The following is a 22,963-nucleotide window of genomic DNA, read 5'->3' as shown; positions in this document are numbered from 1 at the left end:
GAGCAAACATTACGTTGATTGAAGCAAGGGTAGAAACTAGAAAGTACATGCATAGTGTTATAAACAGCATGGTTAATTCTCACGATAGTAAATCGATCTAACTGGACATAAAGCCTGTTTGTAACTGTATCTAACTTTAAACTGTCTATCTATCTGTGTAACAAGTCAGAAGTCAATCGGCTTGAAATCAGAGATAAACAGAAGCCGACTTAAAAGATAGAAGTTTGTTTGAGATATTAGTTTTTTTTCATGACTTCTATTTTTTTTCAAAACATTTAAATCACCTACAAGTTTTAACTTTATTCTAATTTCTACTCCATTTATTTATTTTAAACAAAAAACATATATTTTAAACTTATCCAAACGGCCCCAACATCTTGTTTTATGTATTAATAATTTATCACACGTATGAATAGTATATATACTCATTTGTTATCTTCTTCATAGTATTCGTCCTTTGACCCTTCATAAAGGTACAATTTATAATCATGGGTTGCAGACTTGTGTGCATAAATACAAACAGATACTCCTCCAATACTGTATACCAATTACCAACACATAGAAATCACAGACCGATATGCCTGTAGAGATTCAAATATGAAGAGAATTAAAGACAGAGAGGAAGAGAATGGTTGATACGTCGTTTCAAACAACAATAGTTACAAGTCAGACATGTTGGTGTATTGTTCATGCAAGCACTGTAGCTAAAGCCCCATCAAACAATTATCACTTGCAGCAACAGTAAATTTCTCCACTGGCATGCATGGTGTATATATGTTGTAATATTTCCCAACCAACTCGGTAGGGCTCCTAAATTTAATGCATGCTTAACACTTCAACGTGTTTCCTACCCTATCTTCAACTTTGCCCTTCCCTAAGTTCCTATTTCTAAATTGATTTTCATCATTGTCAAAATATAAGATTCATTTAAGATCTTTTTCTAATATTTTATATTTTAGATGTACCGGTTGTCAACATAATATCAGAAACTTCTGTTTAGTAGATAGGTCACATATATTTATATATTCTAATACTCCCTCTGTCCTTCTCATTTCTTTACGATTACTATTTTGGATTTTGGGATATTCTTCTCATTTTTTTATGTTACTATAAATAGTAAATTTTTCCCATCATTACACCCACTATCTTCCCCTACTATCTCATACTCCTATTTAACAATAAAAACTACTATTACATCCACTACTCTCCTCCACTATCTCAAATCTATTATATTAAATATTGATAGGTCCCACCACTTTACTCACTTTTCATTTAACTTTACTCATTTTTATACATTGTCTTGATCTTCGTGTCCCCCTTCAATGTAAACAATTGAGGGGGACGGAGGGAGTATTAATCAGCAACCGCTACGTACTAATAATCATCATATGATCCAAATATTCCTTTACACAAGCACACACACCATATATAAATTAAAATATATTCTTAGATATTAAATGATCAAAAAGTAAATGTTAAAGGGTATAAGTTCCATTCATCAACAGAAGAAGAGACATCCTTCACTCCACTAATAAAGCAAAAGGGCATCATATGCACCCCAAAAGCTGGTGTATATATTTGCAGGATAAAAAGCTTATAATCTATCTCAATGTACTCTCTTAAACAACATGACTTGAAACAAAAATATACCACATCTCCATGTCTTGTTTATCTGGCATCACCCTCCCTCTGCAAATATAATATCTTATCATCTTTCCCATTATTACAAACTTAAGTGAATCAGTAAAGATACAGTCTTAAAAAAGAAAAAGCCACTTGGATTGATCAGCCAATACATGTAACATCATCATCATTTTTAAAAGTAAAGTAAAGTAGATCTTGTTATTGTCTCCTTGTTAACTTATTTCCTTGCATCTCTCCTAACATTTACTATCATCATCTGCCTTCAATTTCTCAAAAATTAATCTCTGCATGCTGTTAATCATCTTAATATAGCATGCAATCCTCTTCCAATTAAATTAAGTTCGTGACTGAAAATAAACAAATATTCAAAAATTTATGTGTGTTTGTCTGTATGCACCTTGTATTTATTTCAAATACTTTGCATACATACAAGTGCCCCTATTTGCCTTTCTGTACTTTCCCGAGCTTTGTGGTGCTATGTTTCCCATGTACAATTTAACCTACAAGGCTACATTTATAAATTTATTAAAAAAATGTGTGAGTGTTTGTTCGTATATAAAAAATTGTGAAATGATCAGTGCAGGAATATTAATCTTATCATTACAAAGTCAGGCCATAACCATAATTAACAAGTTAAATATCGAAGTGGTTACGGAGTGAAGGTCATGTATCATTTTAATTACCAATCTTAATCCGATATTATTTTCTACACTAAATTTATAATAAATATCAAATGGATACCTCTATATATGTGTTTGGGGCGTAAAAATTAATATTATTGAATTTTTCACATTATTGTTAAATGTTATCACAAGCAAGTAAAATGTTGTGGATCGTAATATTTTAGATAAAATATACAGGTTTAAAACTTTATTTACTATTTATTTTAAACTAAGAAATTGCAAGCCCCATAATTAACTAATAAAGCATATGTATATAGGTAAAAAGATACATAATTAATAAAATTGTATTTAAATATTACACTGCTAAGAAAAACTGAAAGACCGAGTACATAATAGTTGATTGATGCATGCTCAATATCTACTGCAAAGAGGATTGATCATCATCATCTTGTTCAACTTCTGATGCGGGGTCATCATCATCTTCTTCTTCTTCCATTCCTCCGACGCTATAAGATGCATGGCCATGCCCAAAGGCCTTGATATGATCTTTGAGAGACCTCTTGTGCTTAAAATCCGAACCGCAGATGCAGTACCACAATTTTCCACAATTCTTCTCATGAGTTCTCCAATCCCCCCTCACCGCAAAGACCTTGCCACACTTTCGACACATGAAGGGCTTGATACCATGCTTTCTCTTGTAATGTGTTTGAAGGGTGCGAAAATCTTTAAGGGGTTTTGCTCTGGGGTGATCAATGTTGTTCCTGCACCCTGGTGCACAACAATAGCAGGGAAGTTTCAACATTCCTGTTGGTTGAGTCCCTTTTAGTGATTCCGGGCCTCTTCTGTATTGTGATCCATGCCCCCACATATGCATCTGGGTATATAAATATACAGCACACGCAGATGAGATCTTATTCTTAATTTTTTTTATCAGATAAACCAGATCAGAGCACATTTTAAAAAAATTTAATTTCCCAACAATTCTAAGGATGTAATATCTCTAAATGTATCGAAGTAAGGAACCCTAAATCATTATCAACAAAGAAATGAAATAACAACATAACAAATTGAAATTTATTTTCAAACAATTCTACAGTTAGTAAATGTGTAGAAGAAAAGAACCCTAAATTAATATTGACCTAATTTAATCAGGATTAATTGATTACTAACAATTACATTCATGAGATACAAGCTTGGAAGTGTACAGCAACATTTATTAGCTATAGCGCCCGTTTGGTTAATTAAGAGAAGCAAAAATTATTTCCAGCTACTGTTTTTTTACCCGTTTGTGTAAATAAATAGAAGCACTTTTAAGAAGTTGAGAATGTTAGCTTTTCTCTCAAAATTCTACTTCTTTCCCCAAAATTTTATCAACTTATAATTTCTGACTTCTAATCCACTTCTTTACTTTAAGTAAGTAAGAAGTCAATTTTTTTAAGTATACTCAAACAGCTCCGCAAAACAAGACTATTAGTCCTATAAATTCTATAATACAATAAACAAATAATCTAAAAAAAAAACAAGGATGAAAGGAAGATTTTGTGTCTGAAAAGAAAAGGCAAAGTTTTCAGTTTTACTACCACTATTACTGTACCACACTTTATAGTGTGAAAGCGAAAAGACTGCACAGATTTCAAGGAATATGTACCCAGAAAAAACAATGCAGTGATCTTTGTTGTTCAGTCTCAGCAGAAAGCAGTGTGTGTATGTTCAACATGTGTTGTTCAATCACCATAAATATACTCCATGAATTTAATACCTACTACTGCTCCATCCTTATTGTCGATCTATCCTAACCTTAATTTCAGCATCTTCTGTTAGTTCATTTTATCAAGAATTAATCAAACTTAACCATAAAGATTCACACAGAGCTGAAAGAATCGAAAAGAAAATAAATAAACCTGCATATTGTTGTATCTGTTGAAGGTCTTGTAGCAAACTGGACACGAAAACTGAGTAGGCCCTATGAGAATCTGCGAAGGAGTAGGAATCCAATACTTGCTAATATGCTGCTGATGCATACCTGTAATTGTACTGTTACTATCGTTATTATTCGAAGAATAACAAGGAGTACTCATGGTTGAATTGGAATTTGAAGAAGAACAGGAAGCAGACAAAATATTTTGCATATTGTAAGCAGCCATGTCAGCAGCACTAGGGTTGGGAAGCCCTATTTGCAGTGATACTGTAATCTCTTCGTCTTCTTCATTTTCGTCTTTAGGTTCGGGTGTTGAGTAAATGGTTTTGTAGTCCGAATCCATGTAACTAGGAGTATTTAGGTCGAAACCAGTAGTATTTTTATCTAAGAAGTGATTTTCTGTTTTTCGGATTGGACTCGAGGTTAGTAAAGGTAAGGCTTCTCTTAGAGGAGGTGAATTCGGCCGAGGAGGAGGGCTGACAAAATAATTAGGAATATTAATAGTACTCGTAGGAGGCGGAGGCAGAGGCGGAGAGTTAGAAAAGTAGGTATAGTGGTGGTGGTAGTGATGTTGATGAGGAGGTTGAGGAGGGTTGAATCTGAACCAGTGGGAGTAGAGATTTGAGTAGGGATCGGTCATGGTGATTGATGAAAAAGGGAGAACACGAGATTTAAAGGAGCTAGGGGGAGAGTAGTTTAGAATGATGAGGTTTGATTTTATAGAGATAGATGTGGTACAAGATGACAAGGGGTGGGAGGGAGGATTATTGATGTATAATCAGGAGTCTGACCGATCGGTTTCAACTCTCAAAGAAAGTGTGTATACTCACTCTCTTGTGGGTATCAGTGCGTATACTACTTGGCTACATGCACACAAAGGATATTATTTTATCGGAAGTCACACGTAGAATAAGTATATGTAGCCAAACATCATCCATATACTTAGGTAAGGCACGTTTCATCATCATCAAATCCCATAAAATGCATAAACCATTTCTAAACCATCTCTACCGCACCATAAAAAGCGAGTTTTAATTCTTTTTTTATGATTGTGGGTTATATTTTTCACAAATAACACAATATAATGCGAGTTATTGTTCGACATTTTATTTTAAGTAATTGAATTAAGAAATAACAATAATTGAATTAAGTAATGTTTATGAATTATTTTAACAATAAGTAATATTTATGTGGATTTCGTCTTCTTTTGATTCAAACGGATTTAAGAAAAAGCATGTTCGAATGAGTTTCAGTGGATCAACCCAGCTACTTTACCAAGACCGGCCTCTAACACATATGTATATTATACTCCCTTCCTCCCATTTTAAATGTCATGTTTTGATTTTTAACGATCAAATTGATCAAATTTTGGCCAAGTATAAAGAATAAATTTGTTATTATTTTAAAAAACTAAAAATTACATTTTATAGTATATTGTATGTACTTTATAGTGACATAATTTTTTTTACTTTTAAAAATTATATTATATGTGTAAATTCCAGTCAATATTTGGCCAATTTGACCATTCAAAAGTCAAACATGACACTTAAAATGGGATGGAGGGAGTATTTGTTTGAACCCATTTCAAATATAATTTTATATTATAAATTAAAATTAGTTCGATATTATAAATTTAACATTATTATGAGACCAATTCTTTTGGAACGAATCTATTATTATGACTAACTTGTAACCCGTCACATACATGGATAATTTATAATAATTATTATTTATTTTTTTATTCCGATCATACATTTATGTTTGGAATAATATGTGATTTTAACTAATATAGATTTCTATATAATGAATAAGCATGTTTGGATTAATATAATTTTATTAAGTATGTTAAATTAATATTTTTTGTTAGACACCTTAAAATTTCAAAGTGAAGATCGTCAAATATCTTGTAAATGAATGGGAGAGATAAGTTTAGATGAGGATATCTATGTGATTTAGTTATAATTAAAAAAAGCTCATTAAACATATTATAATTAAAATAAAAAGGCATGTAAACTGACCTAACATGTTATAATGTAAAGAGACCCATGACCCAGTTTAAAAACCGACTAACCATAGTACACGTCTTCAATCGTACACGTCACGTCTCAATCTTTTACGAGAATAAAATAATACTACAATCACTAAGCAATCTATTGATTCTAATCTGTTCTTACCAAACTCTGTATTTATAACTTATTGCATATACATATCACGCATATCGATAAACACTTATCAGATAATCAGAAATCAACCTATATAATCTTTTTAAACTCATCAGATATTACTTAACATATATTTATGCTTTGACCCTATCATATAGTCAAATCATACTCCATATGGCATATTACCATTCAGTAATCATATCGACAATCTGACAGCATCTCGTCTATTTATTGGACTATCCACATGTTATCCTATTCTGACCAACAACCAATCAATCACATCAGAACTCTATAATCAACATAGCGTTATCTAATATCCGTCAAGACATAATATCATATTACTCGAATCGTTTATCACGTGTATAACACCAGAACTAAACACATACTGTCCAATTAAATCCCACATTAATATCTATAGTAATCATAATCTAAGTTTAAAATCTGGGGTATTACATTTTTAATAAGACAAATTATTAATTGATTCTGTCGAAAGTCAAATGGTCAAGTCTAGCTCAAATATATTCTTTCAAACATATTTATATCAAATATAAATATAATATATATTCCTTGTTTTACCAAAAGATTTTTTAACATTTTTTCTAAGGAGTGATTAAAATTTTAAAACCACAATTAATTGGATAAGAAATATCGCTTAATGATATTTTCTTGTTTTACAATTGCCAAAGCAAAATGTCCAACGATTGATAAGGGGAAAGACAAATTGGTAGATGATGAGACGTTTGACTATGGTGGAGTTGATGATATATATGTTTACCATGAAGAGTACGTGCCATCATATATTAAGTTGGTGAGATGATGAGGAGTGGAGATGATGACGATGAGCTAAAAGAAAGTGAGATAGCTCCTGTTGATGATGTTTATGGTGATGAACTGGCCTTCCATGATAACTGTCTGCTAACTGATGAAAGGGAAATAGATGACTTAGTGGTGATAGTTGACTTCAAAGTAAACTTGCTGGAAGGAAGAACTTGAGGGAGAATTTGGAGAATCAAAGACAAATTTAAAGGAAAAGGAGAGAGGACGCATTGAGTAGGGTAGGAGATGAATGTGATAAAGCAAGGGACTTGTTTAAGTTACCTGAGATGGATGAGGGCAAAGAATGATGCAGAGGTGAAGGATATCTTTAAGATATCCATGGGAGATCGTGAGAATCTTCATGACTATCACGAGGTTTGAAATGATATCATAACATCTGTAAGTATTGGTGAACTCCAAGATCACGGCTGGATGGTAAATATTACATTTGACATGAAAAGTCAAATTCATAGGTTCAAGCAGGTTACTCAGGAATCTAGCACTTACCAAACTCTTTGTTATCAAGAACAAAGTTATCTTAATCGGAAGGAAAGCTAGTGAGTCTTCATAGACAAGGTGGAAGAGTGGATAAGAGATATTGGACTTGAAATTCTGAAATTAGTTGTAGAACATGATATGAGATTCCAGTTCAGGCTAGTCTTGAATTACTAAATATTAGGAAAAATTCATTAGACATTGGAAGAGCACAAGTTGTAGTGAATTTTTCCGAAATAAGTTAAAAGACACCTCCACCAAACCATGGGGCAATTCTGTTTCTATTTCAAGATTAGCTGATTTTACTTAGCCAACATTGCATGAACATTGGTTCAAAGCAGTAACTACTTATAGCATATGACACCTGATTTCATATGACCGGAGAATACCATCTCAACTGTTCGTCATTCTATAGTTCTGAAAGTTTCAATGTTCATAACTGAGCTTGCTTTATATTTCTTTGATTTAATACATATTAGGCTATAATGAACTTACATCATACACATACAAAATGTTGACATATAAACATAGGAATATATACCTATACGAAGTATGTACAAACATAAATATACATATTAGGCTAAAATGAACGGTTAGTAAAAAATTATCACAAAATATTTTTTAGGCATTTGATCAAACAGTTTACAAGCAATCTCCAACTAAAGCTTATAAATAAAAAATAAAATTAGAGAACTTTATACCAAAATTATTAATCAAACAAACCATGAAAATGAGATTCAACGTTAAATTGACCAGAGATTTTAGGACATGAGAACTTACACAAAAACAACAGATGAGCATACGACTTCAAGCTGTCAATTGAATAATGGTAGACGACTTCAATCCCAACTTCAATAATGGAAGATACTGTGCAGAAACATTGTTGTAGCTTCAAGGAGAGGCGCGATGGAGCGAGCGGGAGAGGTGAGCGGGCTGTTCGCTTGTTTTAGTGAAATAATATATAAGTTAAGTACTCGATGAGTCGATGTATTGCTTATAATATTTTTCTAAACTTTTTCGTTTTTGAATTTTGGCATCACTGGATATTGGCGTCGCGAATATGACCGATGCCTAAACTAATTATTTGCATTGTCTTAAAAACAACTGATGCCTAAAATTATTTTTAACATTGACTCATATAAAACCGATGCCAGTAACTGGTATTTACATCGGTTTAATTATAAGATGACGCTAAATCACTTAACAGGTGTCAGTGGCTGATTTGACGATGTCTAAAATTAAGATAGGCATCGGGTACCTTTGAAACCGATGCCAATAACCCGATGCCAAAAGCAGGTTTTGTACTAGTGTTCAGAATGAAATGGTACAAAATGCTAACTTGAAAGATGAGAGTCTATTTAGCTACAATCCTAGAACAATGAAGTTTCTTGAAGGACAATTAAGGATGAAGTGTTCACACATGAGATAAGGGAGAAATGCAGTTGACTTTTTATATACAACGAGATGACTTATGTTGATGTTAGGAACTAGAATCTGGAGAACCTAAATAGACAACCACCAAATCTATTCCCTATACTAGATCCCACCAAACCAATTGAAGCTAAAGTTATTATTCTTTTTTAATTCTTACAATTTAAACAATTACTTTCTGAAGAGAAAAGAAAAGAGAGGCTTGCACTCTGACACTTGAGAATATTGGAAGTCTACCATCTAAAGACATACTCGGGGCAATCAGGTAGTCAAGGTCTCGTGCGCAATATAAGATAAAAAGGTGCTTAGAACTTAGTTGGAGCTTCTGAAACTGAAGAAAATTAAAGTAATTATGTACGACAGTTCAAGAGTTCGTGGTTATACATCCCAGATCATCATAACAATCGGAGGTACGGATCTTAAGTTGCCTTTCAGGAAGTTGCGGGAGATGAGACACATTCCACAGTAGAGAAGTGACAAGGCTGTCGCGTGCCTATCAAATAATAAAATATCTAACCAAACCTCCTAACTATGTAGTAGGGTAAGTCAGAGTCGATCCCACAGAGACAAACGTATCAAACACTAGTTATTCTTGATTCAATCCAACTAACAAGTAACATAATAAAAATATGGAGGTTATTAAACTAATATTATACTAATACAAATAAAATCTAGAAAACAATTAAATAAAAATATCTAGAATCAAGTATCCCCACTAGCATGAATTAATGCAATTACGATTTTCTCCCCCAATTAATCAGATAAATCACCCAAGAGGAAAGATGCGCCCTATAAAATACCAATAACCTCTTCCGAGTATTAATGGCTTCTCTAAAATACAATCAAGCCTATTTCCATGGTATCATGCAATTTAGAGACATTAAACACAGCATCCTAACTTCCAAACAATTCCTTCTACCTATTTCCATGGAGAAGTTCATGTCCTTATTGGATAAATCACAACCATCTAAATCCAACTTCCGATGGTAGATAGATATCGGTTCAAACAATATACATAATCACGTCTGACCTGCAATTGTTAATTAGCACAACTCAATAAGCAAGAGCAATTAACACAATCAACTAGAGATCATCGAAAATCATGCATCAACCACAACTAGGGTTCAACTCAATTCCAGAATAAAATCTACTCTAGCATAATAAAATAAATAAAAGATGGATTATACAATGGATTCTTCAATCCCGAAGTCTTGAAGAAGAAGAAGAGACAAAAGTGTTTTTTAACCTAACCTAATTATACAATCCTATCCTCTAATGTCTATTCTCCTAATATATGTATGATTTTAATGCTTACAAGGAAATACAAAACAGTTTCCCAAACAGAATTGGTTTTTCCAATGAAAATTCGCAGCAGAATATTCTGTCCTTTTTCTGGGCTGATTCTGTTGGATTTTGGATATTGGACCACCTTTGAATAATAGAAAATTCTCTTAGCTTCGCGTGGGCTGTAAGATCACCCAATTCTGACTTCTAGAACTCAAGATATGGCCCAAACAGTGAGTCAAGTGCAAACAATCCAACAATTCTGAATTTCCTTCAAGTTTAGGAACTCCTTGCTTCCTACAATAAAACATTAAAATCTATTAAATAAAAATCCAATTCAATGCAAAATATAATAAATATGAGGAATTTAATCATATAAAATATATGTAAAAATATACTCTATCAAACATCCCCACACTTATCCTTTGCACGTCCTCGGGCAAATAAAAGAAATAAAAATATCATAACTAACTAACACCACTTTCGTAGATGACACGATTGCATTGAGCGCATGCAACAAGCCGTTAAACCCCTAGGCAGCCCTAGTAGGACGAGTTTTGTCTCGTGAGGGTTTATAGAAGATATACCCACAAAATCAAATATTTTTCTGCCAAGTCTCAAACATGCAACTAATATGAATGCAATCTAAATGAATATGCCTAGAACCCAATCATGAAAGCATTAACCTCGTCAATATATAATCTTCAGGATATGCAACAATCAAGGCATTCATCTATCTCACATATTAGTCATGCAACTCTTCCACTGCAATGTACGGAGTGCATCGTGTGTGCTTAACATGCTCTCTAATGAAACAAAACAAAGACCAACAAACTTCAATAGAGTCTTAACCATGAGCCGTTAATCAGAATAAAGCTTAGACACTTCGTTACTTTAGAGTCAACTATAGCTTAGGGTCACAAAGGAACTTTTATGCCTCTCTTATTTTTTTTTCTTTTTATGCTCGGTCTCAGGTCGGGACGCTTCTCAGGGTAAGTGGGTCACGACCACCATAAGACTACGCTAGCTCATTATTTCTCTTTTTTTTTAAGTCAAGTAATTCTCCAGTAACCAAGGGTTGTGAAAAGTCACCAAGAAAATTTTATTTCTAGTACATCACTTAATACCAGCACATGTACATGGATCGTTCCCTTCACATGACATTATATTGTCACCCATTAATCTCAAAGGAGTACTCGATACTTTATTCTCAATATTCTCTTTTTTTTTCTCTTTTTTTTTTCTAGAAAGGCATATACATCCCAAAGCTTCCCCAAACTTAAGATTTACATACTCTAAGCTCAAAAGAGAACAGTCAAAATTTTACGCTCGACTCATAGCAAAGATTCAAGAATTAAGCTAGCCTAAGTCTCATCTCTAGAGCATATATAGTGTAATTAAAATTTTCCGCACAAGCAATTTCTAAGCATACAAGACATCACATATGATCAAAACTACTAGTCAAGAAATTATGCAAATAAACTCATCATAAGAAATTAACTCGGTATTATATACTTTCATGAATTATGCAAATGCAAACTAAATAAAAAAAATATAAAAAATGCATACAAAATTAAATAACTACATGCTCTAATTTAAATGCAACTAACATGAATATCCTACACTTAAGACATGGCAATATACAATTTTTTTTTCCGATTTTTCTATTTTTTTTAATTTTAATCATATATAATTTTTTTTTGGATTTTTATTCATTCATTAAGAACTCATCCCCACACTTAAATGGTTCATTGTCCTCAATGAACAAATTATAATAATATATTCCTAAAATGTACAAAAAGAAAAAAAGGAAATAATTATACAAAGAAAGGATAGAAATACTCCCCAAGTGCATAAGCACGAAGTGTCTCCCGAAAAAGAATTAAAGTGCGGCTTCATTTAATTAATTATCCAGCTCCAAGAAAGCTCCAAGTATTAGATTTTCATAAGTATAAAACAAACATTCTGTTGACTGAGTGGTAAGCGACTGCTCTTGGAATCCTGAAGACCAGGGTTCGATTCTTTCAGGCACTTAAGGTTTTAGGTGATGGCAATGGGCAATTGCAGAATTGGACCGGTCCTCGAGGAGCTTCAAATGGACTGGGCCTGATTTAGCTTAACTTGGCTGGATGACTGGACTGGGCTGAGAATGAGCACGCTGGATTCAGGTAGAATAAGGTAGAAATACTTGAATAAAGTAGTTAATTGAATTGACGGTCCATTTATGCGCGCATGGAAAAATAATAAGGCGTCACCAGTAGCTTCTGCACGGGCGGCATTCATCCGCACGGCCAGCATAACAATCCGCATAGACTTCCAGAAAAGTGCGAACCAACAACAAATTTTGTGCACGGCAAGCAGAAAAATGCAGTAGACAGCCGAAAAATTATTCACCCCAGCCATCTTATAACTTTTTTTATCACCTCCAAAAATACTATAAATTATTAATTTATTCCTGAAACACTTCACAGAAATTGTCAAGGCATCTTGAGGGAGTAAAAATAATCTACAAAATTAAATTTTAATCTAAAAATATAAAAATAAAAATAAAAAAATTACTAACCTTTAAAATCATGGGTTGCCTCCCAAGAAGCGCTTGTTTATTGTCATTAGCTCGACTTATTTAAATAACTAATACTCATCAATGAGGTGAAAAAGCAAACAAATGTACATATCTCCTAATTTCAATTAATCTATTCATTTGAGCACCAATCAAATTATGAAGGAGATATATAAATGGCCACCCAAGACTTACATGGTGCTCAAAATATTTGGGCATGTGAAAGTATTTTGAAAAATCATCACTAACACGTTTATAGCTACTTTTCACAAAATCCTCCCAAATCGGATCGACATAAGGCATATACAGATTCTCAATCCTAACATCAATTGAGTCAATCTCATTCAAATTTGATTCTATCTCATCTACCACAATTGAATTCACAATATCCTTATTCGAATCAATTTCCACCACAGATATATTATCACCCTCATCAAATAGCATGCAAAAAGAGTCATCTAAGAAATCAACATCATTATTACCACAAGATTTTCCACATAAGTTAATTTCTTGAGAAGCATATGGGTCAATAAGAGTAAGACTTTCAAAATCATCATCATCATCATCAAAGTCATCAAAAATCATCTTACCAATATTTATCTCATTTGTAGACTCTTTGATCTCCACACCATTCGACAAAGTTGCATCATCAATTTGACTTGTAGGTTCACTATCCGTTTGAGTGCGCATCTCTACGAGTTGAGTTACCTGTTGAGTCATTTGCGCCATATGAGCTTGTATCTTATTGAGATGTGTCTTAAACTCTTCATTCTTTTTCTCTTGTGATGAAATAAATTCTTGCAAAAGAATTTCCAAATTGGAGTTTTGTGGTGGTTGAGGGTAGATGATTTCAGGTGGTTGAGCTTGGCATGGACTAACTTGCATCTCTTCAAACTGAGGATTAAATTGTTGATTTTGAGAAAATTCGGAGATAAAAGCTTCCAAGGCAGTTTCCAAGCTAGACTTTTGTGGTGGATATGGGTTGTTTTGGTAGGAAAAATCAGGATAATTTTCCCAACCAGAGTTGTATGTGCTAGGATATGGATTGTACTGTGGTATTTGGTTACATTTGTAATTGGTAGTGTAATTAAAATTACCATCCCAATACGGTGCTTGGTTTGGATAATAAGGGGTGTTAGATTGGCAAAAATTTCGAGTGTGACCCCGCATACCACAAACTTCACAAGTAGTAACCAAATATGAAGGTATAGACTTGATTTCATCGATTGTCCGAGATAATGAATGCATAGCCTTAGTCAATGCCTCCATGCTTTCTTCTTCTTCCTCCATTCACTCGCTTCCTTTCTTGTCGTAAAAACCTGAAACTCAGAAATTGCAAGAAACAAGAAAAACCACAAGTGAAGGATTAAACGGAACAAGAATAATAGCCGAAGAAACAGAAAAGAATATTAGTTGGATCTTACCAAAAACAAACTAATCTAATACCGCTTTGTCCCCGGCAACGGCGCCAAAAATTTGACAAGGCTGTCGCGTGCCTATCAAATAATAAAATATCTAACCAAACCTCCTAACTATGTAGTAGGGTAAGTCAGAGTCGATCCCACAGAGACAAACGTATCAAACACTAGTTATTCTTGATTCAATCCAACTAACAAGTAACACAATAAAAATATGGAGGTTATTAAACTAATATTATACTAATACAAATAAAATCTAGAAAACAATTAAATAAAAATATCTAGAATCAAGTATCCCCACTAGCATGAATTAATGCAATTACGATTTTCTCCCCCAATTAATCAGATAAATCACCCAAGAGGAAAGATGCGCCCTATAAAATACCAATAACCTCTTCCGAGTATTAATGGCTTCTCTAAAATACAATCAAGCCTATTTCCATGGTATCATGCAATTTAGAGACATTAAACACAGCATCCTAACTTCCAAACAATTCCTTCTACCTATTTCCATGGAGAAGTTCATGTCCTTATTGGATAAATCACAACCATCTAAATCCAACTTCCGATGGTAGATAGATATCGGTTCAAACAATATACATAATCACGTCTGACCTGCAATTGTTAATTAGCACAACTCAATAAGCAAGAGCAATTAACACAATCAACTAGAGATCATCGAAAATCATGCATCAACCACAACTAGGGTTCAACTCAATTCCAGAATAAAATCTACTCTAGCATAATAAAATAAATAAAAGATGGATTATACAATGGATTCTTCAATCCCGAAGTCTTGAAGAAGAAGAAGAGACAAAAGTGTTTTTTAACCTAACCTAATTATACAATCCTATCCTCTAATGTCTATTCTCCTAATATATGTATGATTTTAATGCTTACAAGGAAATACAAAACAGTTTCCCAAACAGAATTGGTTTTTCCAATGAAAATTCGCAGCAGAATATTCTGTCCTTTTTCTGGGCTGATTCTGTTGGATTTTGGATATTGGACCACCTTTGAATAATAGAAAATTCTCTTAGCTTCGCGTGGGCTGTAAGATCACCCAATTCTGACTTCTAGAACTCAAGATATGGCCCAAACAGTGAGTCAAGTGCAAACAATCCAACAATTCCGAATTTCCTTCAAGTTTAGGAACTCCTTGCTTCCTACAATAAAACATTAAAATCTATTAAATAAAAATCCAATTCAATGCAAAATATAATAAATATGAGGAATTTAATCATATAAAATATATGTAAAAATATACTCTATCAAGAAGTTGAATGCAAGGATTTAGAATCCTCCTCTGGAGAATGCACTGGAACAAGTTGTTTTGAACATCATCAAATTGAGAATTGATTATCTAGTGTAGAAGCGAGCAGAGATCAGGGAAGAGAAAACAGCTAAGAAGAGAGTCGGGGAAGCTACTTTAAATGGAAAAGCCAAGAAAACAAAGAAGAATGGATCATACTAGAGGAACACTTTTAGGTCTTTTTTTTAATTTAGTCTTGATAAAATCTGGAAATCGTAAAATATGATCCAGAGTGTACTTATTATTATTTCTTGTCTTTAAGTAAGTTGTTTTTTCTTCTGTCAGTTGAGTTATCCTCTTGAAAAATTTGTTTGTCAAAGTCTAAAAAACAAATATGGGGAGATTATAAGGCAAAATGTAACATAGTTTGTAATAGCGGTAACCCAACACTATAAACAAGACAAGAAACAATAACTAGGTAAAATATATGAACATATTGGAGAATGGGTATGTACAGAATCAAACGATCAAATAAAACTAAAGTAGTCACGGAATCACTGGAAGAAGTTCATGAAGCACTTTTGGGCTTATAAGTCACGAGCATCTTATTCATATTGTTTGGCAAAATAAGCAGAAGTGCTTCTTTTGGGTTTTTGAATCCCGAAGCCGAAAGTTATAAATGCTAGTGTTTTTTTTTTAAACTTTTGTCATTTGCATTTTAATATGAAATTGTTAAATTTAAGATATATAAGAAATTTTATTTGCCTTAAACCCGTGCAAAGTACGGGCGGCTATATAATTTTAAATTTATTATATATAATTTAAAATTTAACATCAATTTAATTAGTGTTTTAGTATTAATAAATTGAAATTTTATTAAATTATATTAACAGACCGGTTACATTAAAATTGAGCTTTTGCAATAATTCTTTTATATTTTTTATTATTAATATTTGATAAGGTTTTGTTTGGAGTAAAAAACATTCACGTTCATTTACACAAATTTTTATATGACTTTTCGTTTGTCTTATAAGTTATATCTTTATTTATAAGTATTTTGAATATTAGTTTATGTTAATAATGATAGTTTTAATTTCTATATGTTATTGATATTAGTCTTACATCCTTCTTTTTTTAACTAATTATGAATTAATAAAAAAATAATAATGGATTTTTTGTGTTATAACCTTGAACCGTGTGAGGCGCGGGGGAGTATATAGTTTTTTCCTTTTTTTTAACTAATTATAAATTTTATTTTTATTTTTTCATTTTTTATGTTTATAAAAAAATATATTATTATTCTAGAGTAGAAGACATTAGAAAAAAATGTATTTATAAGTTATGCATATATTAATAATTATTATATAATAGTAATATATATTAATGATACTAAATTTACTTTTTTATTTTTTTTAACTAATTATAAATTATATTTAAAAGAATAATGGCGGAGTTTTTATCTTGTAGTATATCAAACTGTTTAGAGATGTAAGATTATGAGAACTCTAGGTGTAGACTGTTAAAAGATGTAAGACTATGGGAACTCTACGTGTAGCAGATTTTTAGTTATAAAGTGAATCACCAAATCAACATGACGAAACCAAAAATTTGTACGACTACAAATTATACCCATGTTGACTTATTATAGTATATATATATATATATATATATATATATATATATATATATATATATATATATATATATATATATATATATATATATAGATATATAATAATATTATATTTTTATATATATGTATCTCGTGTTAATCATAAAAGATCCGTTTTTTAGTTAGAATATATAAAAAAGATGATGTGTTTTAGCTAAAAAGGTAATTACTATGTTTTTCGATATTATTTCAAATAATGGAGTTTTTTTTGTTAGAAAATATGAAAAAGATAACATATTTTAGTTAAAAAGAATAATTGATATATAGATAGGCCCGTACTTTGACCCAAGAACCGGCTGACTAAATTTTCAATGTTTTGGTTTTAATAATATAGAATAGATGCGTATATATTTTTTAAGGTTTGACTTTAATTTTTGGTATAGTCAAATAGGTCTTATATTTGTTTATGTTTTGATCTTATATTTGTTTTATGTTTTGATTTGTTTATATTTTGTTTGAAACCCACTAATTTTGTTTGAAACCCGCTAATTATAGAAGTCCGTATAAAAGCCCGCGTACCGACCGACCAAATTTTTAATGTTTCGGCTTTAATAATATAGTAAGTATAGTATTTTTTAAGGTTTGACTTTAGTTTGGGTATAGTCAAATAGGTCTTATATTTGTTTTATGTTTTGATTTGTTTATATTTTGTTTGAAGCCCACTGATTTTGTTTGAAGCCCGCTAATTATAAAAGTCCATATAAAAGCCTGCGTACCGACCGACCAAACTTTTAATGTTTCGGCTTTAACAGTATAGTATAGATTTCTTGTATTTTAGTAATTTGATTTTTTTTTCTTAATTTATAAATTTAAATTACCAAACACTCAATTCATTTATAAATAAAATTATTTAAACAAAATAATAACTCATAAGTCAAATTCAATGGATTATGATGCTCATGTTTACTTTAATCAACATTACTTCCTCCGTCCAGGCCAATTCGTTACGTTTGGTTTAGGCACGGAGTTAAGAAATATGCATAAAGTAGTGGAAAAAAAATGAAAAGTGAGTATTTTTAATAAATAAAAAAGAAATAGTAGAGTAAAATTAGTGTGGAAAAAGAGTAAAATTGAGAATTATGAGACTCATTATCTATTTTTGATAAATTTTGAAATATGAAAAATTGGATTGAAAATCCGAAAAAGGGCAAAAGGAAACAGTAAAGAGTTAAAATTGCTGGGACACTTTGTTGTCAACAGGACTTTATTTTACCTCTTCCTTCCTGAGAATCGCATCTGCATCACTGTGGAGGATCGGTTCAGGGCAAAAGCATAATCAAAACCCTCGTCATAAATACTTCAACACCATATAAACCAAATTAATTGCTGCCCTTGAAAGCCCAGCTACTTCTTTCAGCATTTCAATGGTTTAAAGGTGATTTAAACTCTAGTTCTTGATCTTTTTTTACTGCTCTAATTTGTAATTGACATCGCTTTTTTACTCTCTGTGATTAGGGGGAAGTGAATCAAGATGACCCAACAACCATCTGTCATCTTAGCAACTGCCAGTTATGATCATACTATTCGATTCTGGGAGGCCAAAAGCGGCCGATGTTATCGGACTATACAATACCCTGAATCGGTATCAGAAAAAAACTTTTCTTTATAATTTTTTTTGTTGTTTTGGTTTTTGTTGAGTTTAAGTTGAGCTGGTGAAAATGTTTGATTAATTTGTATTTGAGGAGTGCAATTTTTTTTAATCAGTAATCGTGATTGCTTGTAATGGTGTCTGAGTTATTGCATCTGAAACACGTTAACTAGAAGTGTGTTCATCTGCAGTCAAGTGATGGCCTGTGTTTGAGTTTAGGTTGTAGTTGGGAAATGATTAATATCGAGTTATTGATCAGTACAAACTTCTTAAATTACTACATTTTATTGCTTATAATGGTCTCGACGAGATTGTGCGTCCGAAAAAATGTGCTTCGCTTTGTGTTTTTATGCAGTCAATAGATAGTCTCGTTTTTGTAATTACTATACAAAATATAGAAAAATATGAACATAATCAAAGTTGAGAATTCCTGGTTCCATCGACATCATGCTCCTTCAGTTGTAATGTAATTGCTGCTACATTATTAGTTGACTACTCCCCAATACCGTAGGGAAAGGGGAGCACTTTCTTATTGTTGTATTAATTTCAGCTTTTTATATAATAAAATTCTGTCTTTCGTATATTAACTCTGATTTATTTATTTTTATCTACCCAGCAAGTTAACCGGCTTGAGATAACTCCAGATAAGCGGTACCTGGCTGCAGCTGGGAACCCCCACATTCGATTATTCGATGTTAATTCAAACAGCCCTCAGCCCGTATGTCTTCACTCTTCATTGCCTTTGGATACCTCACTTTTGTGTTTCTTCCTTATACTGTCAGTCTATGATATCAAATATTTGCACCATTACAGGTAATGAGCTATGATTCACATACAAACAACGTTATGGCGGTGGGCTTTCAGTGTGATGGGAACTGGATGTATTCAGGTTCTGAAGACGGTACAGTAAGGATTTGGGACTTGAGGTACAATCGCAGTAACTTTGTTTCATTGTATTGTGCACCATTTTTGAGATTCTAATATCTTCATATGTTCTCAAAATGAAAGAGCTCCAGGATGTCAGAGGGAATATGAAAGCCGTGCAGCTGTTAATACTGTTGTTTTGCACCCTAATCAGGTCTGCACTTCATCTATGTTCCATGTTATGCACTTTGGATTAATCTGTGTTTTGCATCATTCTTTTATCGGATTTTCTAGTGTGTGCCCATGGGCACACACTAACAACCACTTTTTAAGTAGGTGGAGGTCTTCTATTGGCTAAATCTCATTAATAATCATGGCCCCCTGCACATGCACAAAAATCATGACCAGTAAAATCCCTCCACCTCAACAAAAAGTAGTTGTTAGTGTGTGCCCATGGGCACACACTTGAAAGACCCTTCTTTTATTTATTTTTTGAGTAGCTTTTATTTTTCTTTATGTAGCTTAAATTCAATATCCGGTTGTTTACCATTTAGTGGTTGTGTCTTTTCTTTTACTTCAATTGGAAAGTGTCCTGATATGTTGACTTCATTCTACTAACCTGGGTTTGCAGACTGAGCTGATATCTGGGGACCAGAACGGTAATATTCGCGTATGGGATTTGACAGCAAATTCATGCAGCTGTGAGCTGGTATGTATTCGTTGATATATAAAAGACAGGAAGGGTACCTGAGTTTGTGTTGCATGATCCTATATTTACTATTTATGTTTTAAATATGTTTTCAGAGTTTGAAGACTTTCATATGAGCATCTACCATAATTGTCACATCATAATTTGAGTCGACGGTGGTCCTGCTTGTCGACTAGTATTAGTGGCTAACTAGTTATATATTGCATACACGTGGTTTCTAATAATAAAAGATCAACATTGCCTTGTTTATATTAATACGAACATCTCTTCTCTTTTTTCCATTTGATATACATATATAAGCTGGCTATATACATACGCATATATATTAAATCTTTAAATAATCTATACATATATTTACACACACACACACACATATTTGATTTAACAGAAAATAAAAGTGAAAAAGAAAACTGAGATAAGTATGCATGTTTTAGTTGTCTCTGTTAATTAGGTTTCTAGATAATATTTATCTTATATCATTTTATTTAAGGACTGGATTTTGCTTTAGTCCACCGACTAGTCGACAAGTTACTCGACTGGTCGCCTATATCAACTGACTAGTCAACCTCTAAAGTTGACCCTTGAAAAACGTCTTGTCGACTGCTGTAATTACAATGGCATCTGGTATACTGAATGAATGCTGATAAAGTTGCTTAAAAAAATAGATATAAATCCTGAAGAATATACAGTAAGTGCATGCATGCGACCATGGATTATAAAAGTATGTTTGGTCTTAAAATTTGTGTTTCTCGGTTTGTTTCTTCGTTGATATGCATATTACAATTGAGCTGTTCATAATTAAATATGTATTACATAAATCAGGTACCAGAAGTAGATACAGCTGTTAGATCATTAACTGTAATGTGGGATGGGAGCTTGGTCGTAGCTGCAAATAACCGTGGAACTTGCTATGTTTGGCGTTTGCTCAAAGGAACACAGGTAGTATTTTCGTTACAAGCTGTTTGTGCCTATACAAAACTCATGGTGGGATACAAAACTCATGGTGGGAAAAATGGAAATACAATAATTTTAAATTTGCTTCTGTTACAGACTATGACCAACTTTGAGCCACTTCATAAGCTACAGGCACATGATGGTTACATTCTTAAATGTCTCCTTTCACCAGAGTTCTGTGAGCCTCAACGGTTAGACTAGTGACTATCCTTTCCCGGCCTTCTATTAATATGTATTAAAATTTAAATGTTTTCCAGTATGTAACATAGACCTAATTACTTCATTATTATTGTTATTATACATAATTGTTACATGAATTATTTTTGTAGGTATCTAGCCACTGCATCTTCCGACAATACTGTTAAAATATGGAATGTTGATGGTTTTACTTTAGAGAAAACTCTAATTGGTATGAGTCACTATATGTTTGCTCTTTAATTTGTTTTCCACTTGAAGTGTTTGATCACTCAAATTAATGTGTTTTTCAGGACACCAGCGTTGGGTGTGGGATTGTGTTTTCTCTGTTGATGGTGCTTATCTCATCACAGGTAAAAACATCTATGATAAAAAATATGGGAACTGAGGTGGTTCCTTTGACAAGGACCTTCATCTATAAATTTGAAGCGAAACTATTGAGTAATTTGCTCTAGAACAACTAGGATAATTCTTTGTGGTAGGGGATCTGTACAACACCTTGGTTTTGGAAAAAATATTAGTCATGTGCCAATCATGCATTATATTCTGTGTTTTATTAAGACATCTTTTTTATTTTGAAGGACATATTCAACGTGATATGTCTGATCTAGTGCAGAACTAAGAAATTTTGAACTTTCAACTATCTGGTTGCCTAGAGACACGTACTAGTCAAAATTTTGATCACCCGTTATCCGTTACAAGTCTGATTATCGTGTCTTAATTATTCCTTGAATGCTTGAAAAACCTTGTTTAGCATTTGTTTATACTTGGTAGATTTTGAAGTGTTCTTTTCTATTCTTATTTGTTCCTCCAAGCAGCCTCCTCTGATGCAACAGCTAGACTATGGTCAGTGTCCACAGGTGAAGACATGAGAGTATATCAAGGCCATCACAAGGCAACTGTCTGTTGTGCTCTCCATGATGGGGCGGACACTCCAAGTTGATTATAAACTTCTCCGTGTTGGTTTTTTTTTTCTTCAGTTGTATTTTCTTTTCTGCTATCTTCTTTTCTTTATTTTTAATGATTAATGTGAAATGGGTAATACAAATTGGACAGATATTGTATTGTATGTACAGTGACATTTGAGTTGATTTGCTATTTCTGTTGTTTTCGGTACTTCGTTAGTTATATTTTTCCTGTCTTGCCAAATACATCTTTTCCTAGTACGAAACATGACTTGCAGCATCTTGCAAATCTTAAATTGCACTACTTTTTCTATTACATATTTTTTGGCTAAATATTTTCATACTCTTAATTTTAACTAGTCTAAATACTGCAGATTCATTAAATTTCATAACCGACTTTAAATTATTTTTCTGAGAAAATAAATGGCTTTTTCCAACTCTAATACACTAATTTGCAAGTTCCCGCAGCCGTC

The 22,963-nt window shown here is 32.6% G+C and overlaps 2 protein-coding genes across 2 annotated transcripts; one reads left to right on the top strand and one right to left on the bottom strand.

Annotated features, from left to right (window-relative positions):
- Positions 1 to 2,555: 2,555 nt before the first annotated feature.
- On the bottom strand, positions 2,556 to 5,053 carry LOC108222111 (zinc finger protein WIP2). Its single transcript, XM_017396013.2, has 2 exons — positions 4,169 to 5,053; positions 2,556 to 3,141 (listed from the first exon to the last, which is right to left on the bottom strand). Exons 1-2 carry the CDS (start codon positions 4,823 to 4,825, stop codon positions 2,686 to 2,688), a joined length of 1,113 nt encoding a protein of 370 aa, XP_017251502.1. The 5' UTR covers positions 4,826 to 5,053; the 3' UTR covers positions 2,556 to 2,685.
- A 13,384-nt stretch (positions 5,054 to 18,437) lies between these two features.
- On the top strand, positions 18,438 to 22,701 carry LOC108220109 (target of rapamycin complex subunit LST8). Its single transcript, XM_017393784.2, has 11 exons — positions 18,438 to 18,650; positions 18,731 to 18,857; positions 19,480 to 19,581; positions 19,677 to 19,789; positions 19,872 to 19,941; positions 20,359 to 20,436; positions 21,259 to 21,375; positions 21,487 to 21,581; positions 21,720 to 21,799; positions 21,879 to 21,938; positions 22,404 to 22,701. Exons 2-11 carry the CDS (start codon positions 18,747 to 18,749, stop codon positions 22,526 to 22,528), a joined length of 951 nt encoding a protein of 316 aa, XP_017249273.1. The 5' UTR covers positions 18,438 to 18,650; positions 18,731 to 18,746; the 3' UTR covers positions 22,529 to 22,701.
- The last annotated feature ends 262 nt before the right edge of the window (positions 22,702 to 22,963 follow it).

Source organism: Daucus carota, chromosome 5, assembly GCF_001625215.2.
Source record: "Daucus carota subsp. sativus chromosome 5, DH1 v3.0, whole genome shotgun sequence".
Lineage (NCBI taxonomy): Eukaryota > Viridiplantae > Streptophyta > Magnoliopsida > Apiales > Apiaceae > Daucus > Daucus carota.
This window is presented reverse-complemented; position numbering and strand designations above follow the sequence as displayed.

Excerpts from the sequence above, each read along its gene's own strand:
- LOC108222111 (XM_017396013.2), bottom strand. The coding sequence starts at position 4,825 with ATGACCGATCCCTACTCAAATCTCTACTCCCACTGGTTCAGATTCAAC. Across the intron at positions 3,142-4,168 it reads ACAGATACAACAATATGCAG|ATGCATATGTGGGGGCATGG; the intron begins GTTTATTTATTT and ends TTATATACCCAG.
- LOC108220109 (XM_017393784.2), top strand. The coding sequence starts at position 18,747 with ATGACCCAACAACCATCTGTCATCTTAGCAACTGCCAGTTATGATCAT. Across the intron at positions 19,790-19,871 it reads GTAAGGATTTGGGACTTGAG|AGCTCCAGGATGTCAGAGGG; the intron begins GTACAATCGCAG and ends TCAAAATGAAAG. Across the intron at positions 21,582-21,719 it reads GAGTTCTGTGAGCCTCAACG|GTATCTAGCCACTGCATCTT; the intron begins GTTAGACTAGTG and ends TTATTTTTGTAG.